The sequence below is a fragment of the Nuphar pumila genome, chromosome 13 (assembly GCF_984573655.1).
Source record: "Nuphar pumila chromosome 13, dmNupPumi1.hap1.1, whole genome shotgun sequence".
In the NCBI taxonomy this organism is placed as follows: domain Eukaryota; kingdom Viridiplantae; phylum Streptophyta; class Magnoliopsida; order Nymphaeales; family Nymphaeaceae; genus Nuphar; species Nuphar pumila.
In genome coordinates this window covers 24,784,146-24,803,036 of record NC_143261.1, presented here as the reverse complement: position 1 = coordinate 24,803,036, position 18,891 = coordinate 24,784,146, and the positions used below count along the sequence as shown (strand labels likewise).

At 36.6% G+C, this 18,891-nt stretch overlaps 1 protein-coding gene across 1 annotated transcript in view; it reads right to left on the bottom strand.

The window, feature by feature from the left end:
* Positions 1–715: 715 nt before the first annotated feature.
* Positions 716–18,891, bottom strand: part of LOC149818119 (hexokinase-2, chloroplastic-like) — a 36,541-nt gene continuing 18,365 nt past the window's right edge. The window contains exons 4-9 of the mRNA XM_089986151.1: positions 2,681–2,755; positions 2,276–2,431; positions 2,035–2,130; positions 1,700–1,830; positions 1,448–1,529; positions 716–1,226 (exon numbers count right to left, since the gene is read on the bottom strand). Of these exons, the coding sequence (XP_089842277.1) occupies positions 894–1,226; positions 1,448–1,529; positions 1,700–1,830; positions 2,035–2,130; positions 2,276–2,431; positions 2,681–2,755 (873 nt within the window). The 3' untranslated portion in view covers positions 716–893. The remainder of the gene's footprint in view (positions 1,227–1,447; positions 1,530–1,699; positions 1,831–2,034; positions 2,131–2,275; positions 2,432–2,680; positions 2,756–18,891) is intronic.

Sequence of the window (18,891 nt, the reverse complement as noted above, 5' to 3'; positions counted from 1 at the left end):
TGGGCCCAAGAAATGTTGAAGGGCCATCAGGTGCAGCGCCACACATTTTTGTGTGCAATACATTGCAACTGATGCCTGAGCCTACCAAAGTATATATTTTATATGTATTTTTAAGTAATATATTTGAATCTGGATCAGGTCCAAGTCCGTACATAGGAAAACAAAATACTGTCCGGGCCGGTTGGAAGAGAAGATGCCCATGTATGGGCACAAAATTGACAGTACTGTTTTATGTTGCGAGTTGCTTCAGAGATCTAGGTAGGACAGTCAATGGGCTGGGTGTCTACCGCGCTCTGACCCAAAGTGCATCCAACAGGACCCAGGTTCGGGCTAAATGAAACAGGTCTGATTAGCTATTTGGTTCAGACTCACAGTATCCCAGTAGAACATAGACAGAGTCTGGTTTATGAAAATTTAAATCAGACTTAGGCCCACCACAAGTTTCTATTAAATTTAACACGGTCTTTTTTTGGCAAGTAAGCCATATTCAACCAATTATTATGATATCATAAATATTTAATGATAAAGAACTTTTACAGCTCGTGCCTCAGAGAATGCAGATATGACCATCTTCCAGTCCCCAGTACATACTATCTTAGATCTAATGAAAAGATAAACGAAATAAACTAATATCGAATAATGCTACAGAAATACAAGATGACCATACAAAAGTTCAGAAACACAATTTTTTCTTCCCCATACAAGATTACACAATAGTTCAGAAACACAATTTTTTATTCCCCATCTATTCCTTTTTTATACTTCAATAGTATGCTCTCTCTCTCTCTCTCTCTCTCTCTCTGCCAATGCCGGCAGCTCTTGAGGCTTTTGTGTGGTGAAAACAAAAAGGAATGCAAAAGATCAAGCTCACTTGGGCACTGCTCCAATAACTACTACACGTACTTTGAGTTTGCAGCTGCTAAGAGTGCTGCACCAATTCCAGAGCCATCCTTGGAGTGTTCTATAAACACATGCCTTGACATATCTGGTCCAAGCAACTCGGAGACAGCTTCCTTGATGTACTTTTGATACTGAGGATAATGCTCATACAGGCCTCCATCCATCGCTACAACAGTTCTCTTGCCAAAAATTAAGCCTTTTGAATCTTCTTCCATTTTCTGCAGGACCCCCACAATGCCTGCACCAGCTAACCGCCCACCGCGCTTCACAATGGTGTCACACACTTCCACAACAATCTTTCTCGCACTTAATGAGGAATCAGTAACCTGTAAGCCACATTTTAATTGTTTAGTTCTCAACAGATAGGATGTTCTCACATAATCAACAAGACAGTGAGTTGAGTTCAGACTTGGATAGTCTGAAGTTATCTTTGCTTTTCCCGTCGGTTACAAGACTGTATCTTGTGTCTCTAGACCAAAACTCACTGAGATTTTGATCAAGTTGCCAAAGTTTCAGATTAAGATGAAAATTATGGAACTCAGATTACCCTAACAACATCATTCAAGATCGAACCGACAACTTCCAGATCAGGTGAGGCATCCTGCTGCATAGCACAGAGATCAGGTGTCCTGAAAGAGAGAGACACACACGGCCATGAGGGTTGCAGCTTGCATGTTTCTAGAATCATATAATGTGGTGGCAAACAACTATATAAGAATAAATCAACCATCAAATGAGCATAAAAATGTATAGGGCACAAGGCTGGCTCTAACACACAATGACATAGAGTACAACTTGCCTTAATGTAAAAGGTGCAGAAAGCTTGTCTGGAACAGAAGCGCCAAACAGACCACCTGTTTCAGCCATCTTATGCAGAGCTCTTCTTGCAATTTCTCCCAGGTACATGCCCGAGATTGTCTTCTCAAATATCTAACCCATGTAAACATAAACATAGAGGAGTAAAAACTACGGAACAAAATTCAAGAATGGCTGGCTATACTAATACCAAAACTTGGTGACTTGGCCAACCCAAGTACTGAGAAATTAGAAATTTCTGTTTGCACAAAATGGAGTCATGTTGTGAGTTCTGTCAATATCTTTGTTTAATGGAGAACTACAAACATGTGCACTAACCTGCTCACCAGGGTTTATGCTTGCAGCATCAAGAGCTTTGTCATACTCGGTTAAAGGAAGACCATTTGAAAATGCTCCCCATTCAGTGTTGATTATCTATATAGAGAGAAATCTTCATTATTTTCGAGACACCAACTCTTTTGAAGTTAATTATGGTTGATTGAGAGGGACCAACACTCAATTTAGTATCATACAGAAATCTATCTATGCATATAGAGAACTAACACAGTCTATTACCAACCATTTTCCCAGATGCAGGTAGAACACCTTTTAGTTTTGGAATGGCATCCACACGTTCAACATAGCATGCATTTGTTCCAGTCCCTAAAATTACAGCGACCATCACATCATCATCCCAATAGCGTGCACCAGCTAAAGTCCCCACAGTATCATTAACCTATCAGGCAGAAACAGAATATATGTGCTACACAAATCAATTGTGTAGAAAAAGTAGTACTGAAGCTATAAACAATGAATTTCTTCTCCCTTGTAAGGGAGAACATTATGTTAATGCACCTTAAAAAAAAAGTTATGAAAAAAACAACACACTTTTGGAAGTAATCACATGAACTCTTATTTGAAATAACTTTGCGAGAGAAAGTAATATGAACATTATCAACCCAAAGGGGCAACCTGGAAAACCTACCAATGCAGAGACTCTCATATCTAGACCTTTCCTTTCCAAAGCTTGATTCAAACAAGCAACTACATCCTTCCCTGCCTGCCAATAGGACAGCCCATTAATAAGCCAAACTCTATAATAAGGAAGCATACTAAAGATTACAATAGTTAAAACATAAACTTGTGTTGGGTTGTAACAAAATCCTTGTATTTGTTTACATTGGTCAAGAATTTTCCTAGATAATAGATAATGAAATGGAAGAGATGAAGCTTTGAAAAATAGTAGTTCAGAAACTGAAAAATAGCATCAAACCATCATCAATTTACGTTAGTCCTAACTTATAAGTAACTGTTGTCTAGTCATGCAACTAAACAAATTGTTCCTATTAGCAAAAGTAAAGGGCCAATCTAGCTCATTTTGCATCTGGTTGTAATGAAATGGTAGGCTCCACGAATGCACTTGAATCTACAAGGAAGTATCTAAAAGATACTTTAGACAAGACCCATAAAAGGGTATAAATGGAAAAGCATAAAAATAAATAACACTTTATTTATGAGAGCAAAATGCTTAAAAAGCATTTAGAGGAATGAATTACACAAGAAGATGCACCCTTATTTATACAAGAGTATTAAGGAGAGCTCATAAGGAGCTCTCCCTTTTTAGTTGTTGGAAGTTGGAACTAGTCCAACGGCTAGAATTCTAGTCGTTGGACTAGTTCTAACAGCTAGAAAGTTGGTCAAGTTCCAACCGAAACTTGACCAAACTAGATGTATCTAGTTCTAATAGAACTAGATACCAAAAACAAAAAGAAAAATTACAAAAAATAAAAAAGTATAAATACAAAAATATATAATAATATTATAATAATAATAATATTATTATTATTATTATATATGTGTTGTTCACATTTTAACACTCCTCAAACTTACGGTACAATGAGCGAAAGTTTGTCTAAGAGGAAGTGAAATCTGAAAGTCGCGAGAGGCTTGGTGAAGAAGTCTGTTAATTGGTATTCTGACGTCATATACGGCAGATCAATGGTTTCATACAAGTACTCCTCTCTGACATAGTGACAATCCATCTCAATGTGTTTGGTGCACTCATGGAAAGTCCGGTTGCTTGCGATGTAGATTGCACTCTTGTTGTCACAACACATTCGTGAGGCCTGTATTGCTTCAACTCCCATATCAGCGAGCAGTCGCCTGAGCCAAACAACTTCCATTGTGGTGGTTGTCATGGCTCTATATTCAGCTTCAGTGGAGGAAAGAGAAACCTTCTGTTGCTTCTTTCACCTCCATGATATTAGAAATTCACCTAAAAATACACAAAAACCAGTGGTTGAGTGCCTATTATTAGGATCACCTCCTCCAGTCAGCATCAGTATAAGCAATTAAATCTAACGGTGACGATGCAGACAAGAAGAGTCCTCGTGAGAGAGAACTCTTTAAATATCTAATAATACGTAAAATTGCTCCCATGTGAACAGAAGTGGGAGCATGTTGGTGTTAAAAATGTATTCTTCAATCATTGTAATCATATATATATTTTATATATATAAAGGATGATACATATACATATATGCTATATATGTATATGTATCTTCCTAATTATATATATAAAATATATATTTCTCTATTATTAGTTGTAGGGGTACTTTAGTCATTTCACTTATTTTTACGCATATTTCATTTGGAATATGATTTTATTTTTATTTATTTTTTTCTTCTTATGGTTTGCGCCACCTAGGGAGGATCCCTAAAAGAGTCGTTGGGGAGCCCCCTATGTGGCTCCTTTAAAGTTTTATAAATAGGGGTCTTCCCCTTGTATTTTGATGATTCTTGAGGGAGCTTTAGCTCCATTGTAAAAGGTTTTTTACCTTGTTTTTCATAATAAAGAGATATTCTTTTAGCCTTTTGGCTTAACCCCTTTGTGGGTTTAGCACTTTATGTGCTTTTGGTTGCCTCTTAGTAGGTTTGTGTATTTGCACCTTAAGTGTGCATTTATGGGTTCATTATCGAACCCTTTGTTTTCTAACATGGTATTAGAACAAGGTCATGATCGAATTGTCTTTTAGTGCATCGAAAAGCATGTCGCTCAAGAAATGGTGAAGTATTCATTGTTCTTCTCTTTTTTGAAGTTATTCAGTATGTATCCCTTTTCTTAAAGTATTATGCATTATGAAACTATTTTTCTTGCATATATTTTGCACATTTAGTGTTTATGATACTTGAATCCTTTCTTTTCATATATCACATTTCACTTGTTCGTATGTTTTAAAATATCTCCTTTCAAAATTGGTAAACTTGTTTGTTTTCTAAATATATGATTGCTCAAAAATGGGTCGTATATCATAGTTTTTAAATTTGATGTCAATCCTACTTGAACTCGTATGGCTTTAGGAGTTTTCTACTATGTTGACTTCAAGTATTAAAAGCTTGAAGTTCATATTTTCCATGTCTTTGTGCATGTGTATTCGTGCCTTTGTGCACTTGTGAGAGTTCTCCTTGTGCCCTTGTGCACACTTCTTGTTTTTAGCATTGTGTTTATACACAAATATTTTTTAGAGATTTTTACATAAATGAACATACATGGTTGTGATAAAAATCTTTTGTATGTGTAGGAAGTTCTTAAAGAAAGTTTGGATGAGATTGAAATTTTTAGTATACAAAGGATTATGATAATTCACATACTTCTCTACGCATTCATCGATTACCCATCACATATAATAGTAATTTATGTTTTTCAAAATTGTCTTCAATTATGTGAGATTGATGATTTTTACATAATTGTTTCATGATTGACCTATAAGTTAACTTCTAAAATTATATATGTTTTCTTGCTAAATAAGTATTATTGGTCTTTGCTTAATAATCTTGACTCTCATATGAAACCTAATTTGTTTTGAGGTCCTCTCTTGTTTGTGTGTCTTAGTGCACTTTTTGCAAAAAATTGATATATGAATTTGGTAATTCTTGAATGTGAATTTCTCACATTTGAATTAAGTCTTTGTCTTTTATTTTTTTGTATGAACCCTAAGTGGTTCTTGTTAATGATAATTATTTGTGAGAATGCCACGATCCTTGTGAAAAGAAGGATTGTAAAAGTCCTTCAATGTTTTTGGTTTATTTAAAAAGTCTTGGAAAAAATTTGTGGTAAGTATTAAAATTTCATATTGTGTTTATTGCATAATAAGATCTTTGAAAAGAAGTCATCGTTATCTACATTATGTATGTCTGACCCGATCCGTTTATGTAATGGATCGGGTCCAGACCCAGTTCATGTATAATGTAAATTAACACTCTGTAAAGGGGTATTTTCGTACCCTAGTGTTTGATATCTTTATTATTAATAGAATGAGAGGGCAGTCACGATGGACTGAACCCTCTTTCCTCTGGAATATCTCTCTCTCTCTCTCTCTCACTGTCGATAATAGGGTTTCCTTCTTACATGGTATCAGAGCCAAAATCTGGGAGTGAATCACAGCGTGAATCCATCAGCGTCAGCAGCGTGGATCTATCAGCCGTGAATCTGTGTGAAGAAAGACCCAGCGTGAATCTGCGTGGTGTTGTGGATCTCAAAGCAACGTAAATCTGTGTGAGAATCACAACGTCAATCTGGAAACGTAAAGCACAAATGCGTGGATCTGCGTGGGCTGCCTCGTTTTCTGTCCATCAGCGTGAATCTGGGAACGTAAGGCACAGGGAACATCTAAACGAGGCTGGTTGATCTCGGTTTCTTCTTAACAATCTGTCTGAATCTAAACGAGGCTGGTTGACCTCGGTTTTCACGATAACAGCCGAGTATTCTCACTAGTCGAGTGCTCTGTCATCATCTACATATATTAGCTGAGCAGTGTTTTGTTTTTCATACCTAAGTGTCAGTTCAAACATCTTCATCAAATGGATTTTACTCATGGGAATTCATGTCTTTCCTCAAGTTTTCTCGGCCAACTAGTCTCTGAAAAACTGAATAACTGCAACTTCTTAACCTGGAAAAGACAGATCATCCCGTTTATAAAGAGTCAGGACCTCTCTGGTCATCTGAATGGATCGATTCCACCACCTCCAGAATTCCTTTCGCAAGAAAAAGTCGACGATAAAGGAGAACAATCTGTTGTTCTTAACAAGAATCCAGAATATGTTGCTTGGATGAAGAGGGATCAATCGCTAGTGGCATACATCACTTCCACTCTCTCACAGGAGGTCCTTATTGCTCTTCCTGATGATTGTTCGGCAAAAGAACTATGGGATACGTTAGTTCAAACATATTCACAAATTTCTGAGGCAAGAATTATGTGACTCACCTAGAAAGACACAAAAACCAGTGGTAAAGTGACGGTTATTAAGGTCACCTTCCCAATCAGAGTCAGTATAAGCAATTAACTTTAATTCAGAAGAGGATAAAAATACCCCCTTATTTACTATTCCCTTTAGATATCTGATGATGCGAAGAACAACACTGATATGAACACTTGTGGGAGCACGCTGGAACTGACTAGCTATGTGAATAGCATAAGACAGATCAGGCCGAGTGATGCTAAGATACATCAACGAGCCTACCAATTGCCTATAAGGAGTAGGGTCGGTCAGAGGAATTCCATCATCAATTTTCATTTTTGATCCCACAACTTCAGGAGTGTCGCAGACTTTGTCATCAGAAATTCCTAACCTGTCAATAATCTCACAAGCAAGTTTAGACCGAGATAAGAAATAACCACGTCAAGAATAAGCAACTTCAATTCTCAGAAAGTATGTCAGAAATCCTAAATCTGGCATCTCAAATTTCGAAGTCAAGACGGACTTAATACCCTTGACTCCTTGAACATCATCACCTGTAATTAACATATCATCAACATAAAGTAATAATATCACAATCCCTGCATCAGATTTTCTAGTAAACAAAGCAATATCCGTATAACAAGAGGAAAATTCATTTTCCAGCATTACATTAGTAAATCTATCATACAAGGCCTTGGGGAGACTGTTTCAAACCATAGAGAGCTTTTTGAAGGCGAAGAACTTTATCTTTAGGAATCTTCGTGCCTGGTGGGGCATCCATATAAACTTCTTCATTAAGATCATCATTTAAAAAGGCATTTTTCACATCCATTTGAAAGATGTTCCAATTTTTAATAGACGCAATAGTGATAAGACATCTAACTGTAACCATTCGGGCTATAGGAGCAAAAGTTTCTTCATAATCAATATCATACTATGTCACATGGACTCGGCTAGGGAGGTGCCACACCCGAGTCGACACGCCCCGACACGGGTGCGGCTTCGGACTCGGACTGGACTCGGTCAACGTTGAGTCGGACTCGGTCAACAAGTCGAGGCCGAGTGCATCCACATGTCCCTAAAAAATGATTTTTTTTATATTTTTTATTTAAAAAAATAAATAAAAAGAGTCAGTGCACTGTGTTGTGCACAGTGTTGTGTTGTGTTGTGCACAGCACAGTCTGTGCTATGCACAGTGCTGCAGTCACAGACACAGACTGTGTGTCTGTGCACTTTTTTAAAAAATAATATATATATATATATAGCCGAGTCCCCGTGTCCAAAAATTTTAAAATTGCGCCGCACCCGCACCCGCACCCACACCCATGTGACATATATACCATATTCTTGTCCATACCCTTTTGCGACTAAGCGAGCTTTGTATCTCTCCAGAGATCCATCGCTCTTAGTTTTAACCATAAAAACCCAACGACAACCTATAGTTTTCTTTCCTATAGGTAGAGTTTGGAATTTCCATGTCTCAGCTTTCCTAAGAGCATTGAGTTCATTTTGCATAGCTTCTTGCCATTCTATACATTTTTTAGCTTCTTCAAAATTTCTTGGTTCAAAGTAAGAATGAATAGCGCTAAGGCAAGCCCTATATCTGGGTGAAAATGAATCAAAAGAAACGAAACGAGTTGGAGGTCTCCTATTCCTTTCGGACCTTCTGTGGTCAATAGTGGGAACAGACTCACTATATTGATCAATAGCACTTCTGAAGGTATCTTGATTTATACGAGAATAGGTTATAGGGCCATTTGAAATTCTACCTTCTTGGATATTAGGTGGGTTATATTCACCATCATCAACCCCATTTTCCTCATCATGTTTTGATGATACGTCATCATTGCTAGACAATAAGTCAAATAAGAAAGAATAATCAACATTTTCTTGTTGAGAAACATCCTTTTCAAAACCGCTTTCGTTTTCTAAGAATGTCACATTCCTTGAGACATATAACTTATCACTTCTAAGGTCATAACAACGAAGCCCTTTTTGAGTTTCGGAATATCCAAGAAAGGCGCAAGGAATAGCCTTGGGAGAGAGCTTGTCATTCTTATGTGTAAGTATAAAACACTTACAACCAAAGACACGTGACCTATTATAATCAGGTTATATCTTATGTAATACTTCAAAAGGAGATATCTTTCCCAAATTCCTAGATGACAAGCGATTTATAAGATACACAAAAGCAAGAGTTGCTTCGGCCCAAAAGTTTTTAGAAATATTTTGAGCTATAAGAAGGGTCCTAGTGGTCTCGATGATGTGCCTATGTTTCCTTTCGGCCAACCCATTTTGTTGAGGGGTTTTAGGATAGGACCTTTGGTGAACAATACCACTATTCTCAAGATATTCCTTAAACTGATTGGAGAGATATTCTCCTCTAGAATCACTTCTAAATATTTTTATGTTAGAGTTGAATTGATTCTTGATCATTATATGAAAAGTTTTAAAACACGAAAAAACTTCATGCTTATACTTAAGAAAATAAATCCAAGAATATCTGGAGAAATCATCCACAAAAATTACATAATAAGAAAAGCCTCCTTTTGAAACAACTGGTGCGGGTCCCCAAACATTTGAATGAACAATTTTGAAAGGTTTAGAAGAGAACATAGTTCTTTGCTCAAAAGGCAAACTTCGCATTTTTCCGAGAATGCACTCTTTACAAGAAAATGAACTTTTACAGAAATCTTTTGCAAAATGTAATTAAGACAACTTGGTGATATTAGGATGACCAAGTCTTATGTGCCACACATTTACATCTTTGTGTCGGGCGACATTACAAAAAAAAATTGAAACTTGAAGAGAGTCCATATAGTATAAGTCTCCTTTTCTAAAACCTTCCCCAATCAATTTCTCAGACCGGCGATCATGTATTAAACATTTATCAAAAGAGAATTTAATATCGCAACCATGGTCCGAGAGTTGAGAAACAGAGATAAGATTTAAGTTTAGCTTAGGTATAAATCTAATTTTTGGAATAAAAAAATCTTGAGTTTCAAAATTACCTATGCCTTTAATTTCAAGTGAAGTTCCATCCGCAGTGGAAACAAAAGATGGAGAAATATTTTTTGAATAATCGGAGAGAGAATATATGTTTGGGGACATATGAAAGGATGCATCGGAGTCCAAAAGCCAAGAGACTTTACCTGGGGGAGAAGAGGTAGACACGACAGCACCTGATGTAGCTCCCTTGAGGAGAGGTTGAAGAGTTTCTACTATTTGACTTAGAGAGAGAGGTCCACTTGAAGATGCCTCCTCCTTCTGCGGTGTACTGGTGGTGGCCATGGCAAGAAGCTTCTTCCATTTGGGACATATGGGCTTGATATGCCCGGGCTCTTTACAGAAATGATAAATAATTTTGCTATAATCCTTTTTTCCTCTTTGCCCAAAATTTTTACCTTGATTTTGTGATTTAAAATAAGGAAGACGATAGGTTTTTACATTGTTGCCGAGTCTTGATACGACATTGAACCCATCCTTTTCTTCATAATTACAAGGAACGACAAGAACATTTGATCCTTGTTTACGTAAACCCATACGGGTCTCTTCACCACTTAACTTGATGAGAACATCTTCAAGAGAGGGAGGAGTAAAGGATGATAAAAGAGATGACCTTATTTGCTCAAATTCGGGCCTTAGCACATTCAAGAAGTTGAAGAACCGATCTTCTTCAAGTTGTTTGTGACGAAGTTCAATTGCTTCTCCACTCCATTTAGGCTCGAGCATAGCAATCTCATCCCAAATAGAAGAAAGGTCGGCGAAATATTCTCTAATAGTCATGTCGCCTTGTTGAAGAGTAAGAGCTTTCTTTTGGAGGTAGTATTTGTGTGATAGGTCTCTTGAGGTATAAATTTTTTCAAGATAATGCCAAGCTTCCGAAGCTTTCTTGAACTTGATAATATTGGCATTAATCTTGGTTTCAACCGACGAGAAAAACCAAGAAAGAATCTTAAAATTCTTCATTTCTCATTCGTCATGTTTCTTGGAGTAATCCTCAAGCACTTTGGTTCTTTCATCTCCCTCAAGAATGTTGATTTCTCCATCTTTAACAATAGTAATCTTTGGTTCGGGTTCCAGGATTGTGCCTTGCACATATCCCCACAAACCCTTCCCTTTTATGTGGGCTTCCATGTTTCCGGCCCAAATATGATAGTTGGAACCATTTAGTTTAAAGTCGAGAGCAAAGGAAGACTCTTTTTCACCCATTAGAGAGTAAAGATGGAGCAAGAAAATCGTACCAAGAGAAAATCTTTAGGCTTTACTTGCACAAGATTCTTCTAAAATATTGGAGAAGTAAGATCCACCACTTCAATCTTCAAAACACCAATGACATGCTTTTCGAGGCACCCAAAAAACAAGGAATCCCACGATCCTCTATCACCAACCTCGCTCTGATACCATGTAAAATTGTCTACGAAGAGACAATACGCATACAAGCACAAATACTTTATAAAAATGTGCACGGATGCACTCACACAACACTTGAACAAAATACGCACAAAAGTGTAAAAGTAGCAAACATGCTAAGGCATGTATTTTATAGAAAAGAGCAAATGCTTGAGTCTCTCAAACTTAGAAAATACAAGGGGGGAACACCCCTATTTATACACTCACAAAGGGACCACATTGGGGGCTCCCAAAGGAGATGTTGGAGAGCCCCCAACGGTCACATTTGTGACCGTTGGGGGCTCCCAATGTTGTTAAAACATATGTAATAATACCATAATACCCGATAGGGGTATTATGGTCATTTCACAAAGTACCCCATAGGGGTACTTATTTTCTTTCTTTTATTTCACCTTTTTTTATTTTTATTTTTATTTTTATTTTTGTATTTTTTGGATACCGAAAAGGGGCCCCACAATGGAGTCGTTGGGGCCCCCAACGGTCACATATGTGACCGTTGGGGGCTCCCAACGACTCTATTGGGAGCCCCTTTGGTCTCCTTTTCTTATAAATAGGGGGAACCCCCCATGTATGGTGTATTGCTCTTGAGAGCTCCTCTTCAATAATAGTGATATTATTTTTCATGTGTGTAGCCTTTTTATAAGGCCCTTTGTATATCCCTTAGTGGATTTTCTCTCTTGTGCTTGTTGCACTTATCCGTGTGCGACATAGTGAATGCTTTAGCATTCTTGGTTTCTTCCGCTTATTTCATTACATGGTATCAAAGCCATAAGATCTACTAAAGGTAAAATCTTGTCTCTCTCTACTTCTTTTCTTTCTCACATCTTCATTGTGTAGCTATGAAAGTCAAGATCGATCTATCATTCAAACTCAATGGAAAAAATTACATGATGTGGGCATCCGCAATGGAGAATAATCTCAAAGGCAAGAAGCTTTGGGGTTATGTAATGGGAACCGTTCCGGAACCCCAACTTAAGCTCACAAAGATGGAAGGAGATCAAGAGAAAGCACTTGAAGGCGATGCTCGTCTCAAGGCCATTGAAGATTATAATCATCAAATGGAAGATTGGGAGAGCAACCATGCAAAAATCCTAGCATGGTTTATGAATAATGTCGAACTTAAGGTATGTGCAAATATTGCAAAATTCCGCCGGGCAAATGAAGTTTGGTTTTTTATGAAGGGTATGTTTACCCAAAAAGATCTTGCAAGAGCTTATTTCTTGCAAGAAAAAGTAAGAACCACAAAACAAGGAGACATGAGCATACAAGATTACTATAGTGCTCTAAATCCTTTGTGGGATGAATTGGCTCTTTTAGAGCCTAAATGGGTATCTATGGAGGATGTGGTTCTAAGACAAAAACAAATGGAACAAGATAGATTGTTTCAATTTTTATTTGGGATTCGTCCCGAATTTGAACAAGTGAGATCCTCACTTCTCCATAGATCCACGTTTCCTCCCTTAGAAGAAGTTATTGCCGAGATTACTCAAGAAGAGACTAGGCATAGCATGGGTAAAAGCATAGAGGAAGTTCTTGCCGTATCTAAACCCGGCAATCATGTTAAAACATACAAACCACCTCATTTTGGTAAGCAAGGGAGTGGTGGAAGAAAAATGATTATATGTCACCATTGTTATGAGTCGGGACATATTAAACCCGTTTGCCCAAAGCTAAATGGAGCATTCAAGCCAAAGGTGGCTTCCATTGAAGAATCCACCACCAAAGAAGATGACGGCAAGAACGGGGATCTCAAAGATACTCTTGGACAAATCTCCTTGGCTCTTCAACAAATTTTAAAGGTCACTTCTTCCACCTCCGGTGCCGCCATTGCCTCATCATCACCTCCCGGTACGTACTCTTGGATTTTAGATTCCGGAGCTTCTTTTCACATGACCCCTCATGAAAATGCATTAACCAATGTGCACACCAATTCAAAAATGTCTTGTGTCTCTACGGCCGATGGAACTTTTCTCAAAATAAATGGTGTTGGAACTCTTGATTCTAAAAATGTTCAAAATTTCCTTGTTCCAAAAGTTAGAATAGTTCCAAAATTAAATCTTTCCGTTTCTCAAATAGCCGACCATGGATGTGAAATATCTTTCTCATCCCAAGGGTGCTTTGTGCAGGATCTCCGGTCCGGGAAGCGGATTGGGCAAGGCCATAGGAAGGGAGACCTTTATTTTATGGATAATTTAATGCTTCCAAATACCTCATTTTGTACTTATGTCCAAGACAAAAATATTGAAACTTGGCATAAAAGGCTTGGACATCCAAGTTACTCTAAAATGTATCTTTTTCCTTTTGGACACAAGTTTTGTAAAGAAAAAGATATCAATTGCAAAGATTGCATTTTTGGCAAAATGAAGTCTACTCCTTTTCCTATTAGATCCTTTGTGACAACAAGACCTTTTGAATTGGTGCATTCCGATGTTTGGGGGCCATCTCCGGTTCTATCTAAAGGTGGTTATTCATATTATGTTACTTTTATTGATGATTATACTAGATATGTATGGATTTATTTTCTTAACTTTAAATCGGAAGTTTTTAACTTCTTTAAAGAATTCCATGCAAAAATTCAAAATCAATTTCAAAGTCAAATATCCATTCTTAGATCCGATTCGGGTGGAGAGTACTTATCAAATGATTTTCAATCATATCTAAAACAACATGGCATTTGTCATAAAAAATCTTGCCCAAGAACTCCTCAACAAAACGGTCTAGCGGAAAGAAAACATAGGCATATTTTGGAAACCACTAGATCCTTACTCATTTCTAAAAATATTCCTAAAAATTTTTGGGCCGAAGCCGTGTTAACCTCCACCTATTTAATCAATAGGATGCCATCTTCAAAATTGAAGAATATCTCTCCTTATGAAAAACTTTTTAATATGACATCCGACTACAATCGTCTTCGGATTTTTGGGTGTAAATGCTTTGTTCTTTTACATAAAAGAGATAAATTGTCACCTAAAGCAATAGAATGTGTATTTTTAGGATATGGTGAAAATCAAAAGGGCTATAGATGCTTTGATCATAAAAACAATAAGTTATTTGTCTCCAAAGATGTAACCTTTTTAGAAGATGAAAATGGATTTGACATATTGGAAAAATCAAATGAAATTGATTATATGTTTATCAATGATCTTTTAGAAGATTCAAATGATGACTCTTTGAGTCATCCGGAAATTTTAGAAAATACTCATGATTCTCATGATAATGATGTATCACCAACTAATGGTGACAATCTCCAGGTATACACTCGGCGTGAGGAAGCCCAACCTATTAGTGCTTTAGAAAAATTCTTGCGGCTTAATGAACCCCTAGAAGAAACCTCCCTTAGGCGTTCTTCTAGAGAATCAATTCCACCTAATAGGTTTGTCTCATATGAAACTCTTTCACCTAAATATAGAGCTTGTCTAATAGCCTTGCATTCTTACTATGAACCCTCCCATTATAATCAAGCAAAAAGTATACCTCATTGGGTTGAAGTAATGAAAGTTGAACTAGATGCTTTAAATAAAGCTAAAACTTGGGAAATAGTTCACCTTCCTCCAAATAAGAAAGCTATAGGATGTCGATGGGTCTACAAAGTCAAAACAAAAAGTGATGGTTCCCTAGAGCGTTATAAAGCTAGATTAGTTGCTAAGGGATACTCACAAGAATATGGCATCGATTATGAGGAAACTTTTGCTCCCGTGGCTCGCATGACAAGCGTTAGAACTTTAATTGCGGTAGCATCATCTAAGAAATGGCCTATATTCCAATTAGATGTTAAAAATGCCTTTCTTAATGGTCAGTTGAATGAAGAAGTATATATGGACCCTCCGCCGGGAATCAGTGTTAACCAAGGTCAAACCCTTCGGTTATTAAAAGCCTTATATGGTCTTAAACAAGCCCCTAAGGCTTGGTATGATAGATTTAGTGCTATCATGTTACAATTGGGATTTCGCTCCTGTTATACTGACACTGCTCTTTTTGTTAAACATGCAGGTAATAGTATCATCATCCTTCTGCTTTATGTTGATGATATGATCATCACTGGCAATGATGAAAGCGGTATTCTTAAAGTTAAAAATATGTTAAAACATAATTTTGATATGTCTGATCTGGGTTTTCTCAGGTACTTTCTTGGTATAGAAGTTGCATACTCTCCTCGAGGGTATATATTGTCACAGATGAAGCTTGCTGCAGACATATGTTCCAAATCTGGGATTTCAGATGATAAAAAGGTGGAAACTCCCGAGGTTATCAATGCTAAACTACGACTGGAGGATGGAGTTCTGCTGGATAATCCTACGCCCTACAGGCAACTCATAGGATCCCTCATCTATCTGACTATCACCAGGCCCGATATTGCTCATGTTGTGCACTCTGCAAGCCAATTTCAGCATGCTCCTACATCTGTGCATATGAGTGCTGTGCTCCGGATCATTCGATATATTAAAAATACTTTGACTAAAGGGCTATTCCTATCCTCACTCTCTTCCTTGGATTTACTAGCTTATACTGATGCTGACTGGGGAGGAAACCCAAATGATCGAATCTCAACTACTGGCTTTTGTGTGTTCCTAGGAGATTCGCTAATTGCTTGGAGGTGCAAGAAACAGCAGAAAGTCTCATTGTCTTCTACTGAAGCAGAATACAGGGCTATGGCAACTACTACAATGGAGCTGGTGTGGCTTCGAAGTCTTCTTCAAGATATGGGAGTCGAAATTACCAGGGCTTCGAAGCTTTGTTGCGATAACAAAAGTGCCATCTACATTGCCAGCAACCACACTTTCCATAAGAGGACGAAACATATTGAAATGGACTGTCATTATGTACGTGATGAATATCTTCGTGGGACAGTAACACTGCCATATGTCACTTCAGAATATCAACTTGCCGATTTCTTCACCAAAGCCCTGCCTGCTCCTCGCTTCTTGTTCCTCCTTGGCAAACTTTCGGTCATTCCCCCGTAAAGTTTGAGGGGGGGTGTTAAAACATATGTAATAATACCATAATACCCGATAGGGGTATTATGGTCATTTCACAAAGTACCCCATAGGGGTACTTATTTTGTTTCTTTTATTTCACCTTTTTTTATTTTTATTTTTATTTTTATTTTTATTTTTGTATTTTTTGGATACCGAAAAGGGGCCCCACAATGGAGTCGTTGGGGCCCCCAACGGTCACATATGTGACCGTTGGGGGCTCCCAACGACTCTATTGGGAGCCCCTTTGGTCTCCTTTTCTTATAAATAGGGGGAACCCCCATGTATGGTGTATTTCTCTTGAGAGCTCCTCTTCAATAATAGTGATATTATTTTTCATGTGTGTAGCCTTTTTATAAGGCCCTTTGTATATCCCTTAGTGGATTTTCTCTCTTGTGCTTGTTGCACTTATCCGTGTGGGACATAGTGAATGCTTTAGCATTCTTGGTTTCTTCCGCTTATTTCATTACAAATGTCTCTATTGAGAGGCCCCCAATATGGTACGAAATTCAATAAAAAAACAAAAAACAAGAAAAAATAAAAAAGAAAGTCACATTGCATATTCCAATTGGAATATGCGTAAAATGGAAAATTACAATAATACCCTTTAGGGTATTTTAAGAAGAGAAAAGTATATATATATATATATATAAATAGAGATATGTATACATATATATATATGTATCTTTATATATATATATATGTACATTTAAGGATAATATTTTAACAACATATACATACATGGTATATATGTATATGTATCTTCCTAATTATATATATAAAATACATATTTCTCTATTATTAGCCATAGGGGTAGTTTAGTCATTTCACTTATTTTTACGCATATTCCATTTGGAATATGATTGTAATTTTCTTTTTATTTTTTAATTTCCCTTTTTTATTTTTGTGGTTTGCTCCACCTAGGAGGGCTCCCCAAAAGAGTCATTGGGGGCTCCCAACGACTCCTTTGGGAGCCCCCTATGTGGCTCCTCTCTTGTATTATAAATAGGGGTCTCCCCCTTGTAATTCGATATGATTGAGGGAGCTTTAGCTCCATTGTAAAAGGGTTTTTACCCTATTTTTCATAATAAAGAGATATTCTTTTAGCCTTTTGGCTTAACCCCTTTGTGGGTTTATGGGTTTAGCACTTTATGTGCTTCTGGTTGCTCCTTAGTGGGTTTGTGTATTTGCACCTTTAGTGTGCATTTATGGGTTCATTATCGAACCCGTTGTTTTCTAACATGGTATCAGAGCAAGGTTACGATCGGGTTGTCTTTTGGTGCATCAAAAAGCGTGTCACTCAAAAAATGGTGAAGTATTCATTGTTCCCTTTTTTTTAAGTTATTCGGTATGTATCCCTTTTCTTAAAGTATTATGCATTATGAAACTATTTTTCTTGCATATATTTTGTATATTTAGTGTTTATGACAGTTGAATCCTTTCTTTTCACATTTCACATTTCACGTGTTCGCATGTTTTAAAATATCTCCTTTTAAATTTGGTAAACTTGTTTGTTTTTCAAATATATGATTGCTCAAAAATGGGTCGTATATTATATTTTTAAATTTGATGTCAATCCTACTTGAACTCGTATGGTTTTAGGTGTTTTTTATTATGTTGACTTCAAGTATTAAAAGCTTGAAGTTCATATTTTTCATGTCTTTGTGCATGTGTATCCGTGCCTTTGTGCACTTGTGAGAGTTCTCCTTGTGGCCTTGTGCACACTTCTTAGCATTGTGTTTATATACGAATATTTTTTAGAGATTTTTATATAAACGAGCATACATGGTTGTGATAAAAATCTTTTGTATGTGTAATAAGTTCTTAAAGAAAGTTTGGATGAGATTGATTTTTTTTTTGTATATGAAGGATTGTGATAATTCACATACTTCTCTACGCATTCATCGATTACCCATCACATATAATAGTAATTTATGTTTTTCAAATTTGTCTTCAATTATGTGAGATTTGTGATTTTTTACATAATTGTTTCATGATTGACCTATAAGTTAACTTCTAAAATTATATATGTTTTCTTGCTAAATTAATGATCTTTGCTTAAAAAGCTCGACTCTCATATGAAGCCTAATTTGTTTTGAGGTCCTTTCTTGTTTATGGATTTTAGTGCATTTTTTGTGAAAATTTGATATAATTCTTGTATGAGAATTTCTCACATCTAAATCTTTGTTCACTTTTTTATAAATCCTAAGTAGTTCTTGTTAATGATAACTATTTGTGAGAACTCCTAAAGGTCTTTCAATGTTTTTGGTTTATTTAAAGAATTTTGAATTTTTTTTGTGATAAATATGTTGTATGAACCATTGTGTTCATTAAGAAAGATCTTTTAAAAGAACTTCCCACACTATATAGAATCTTAATATGCATAGTATGTCTATTGCATCTTTTGGTATAAAAAGATTTCATTAGCTTTGATTTTCTTCTAATGATGCAACTTTATAAACTTGTTTGTTTGTATTTTTTATATAAGCTTTCAAAACCTCTTGATTGTATCTCTTCTTTTAAAGGATGCCTACGTTGGCCATAATATGGTCTCATTTGTCTTAAATTGCAT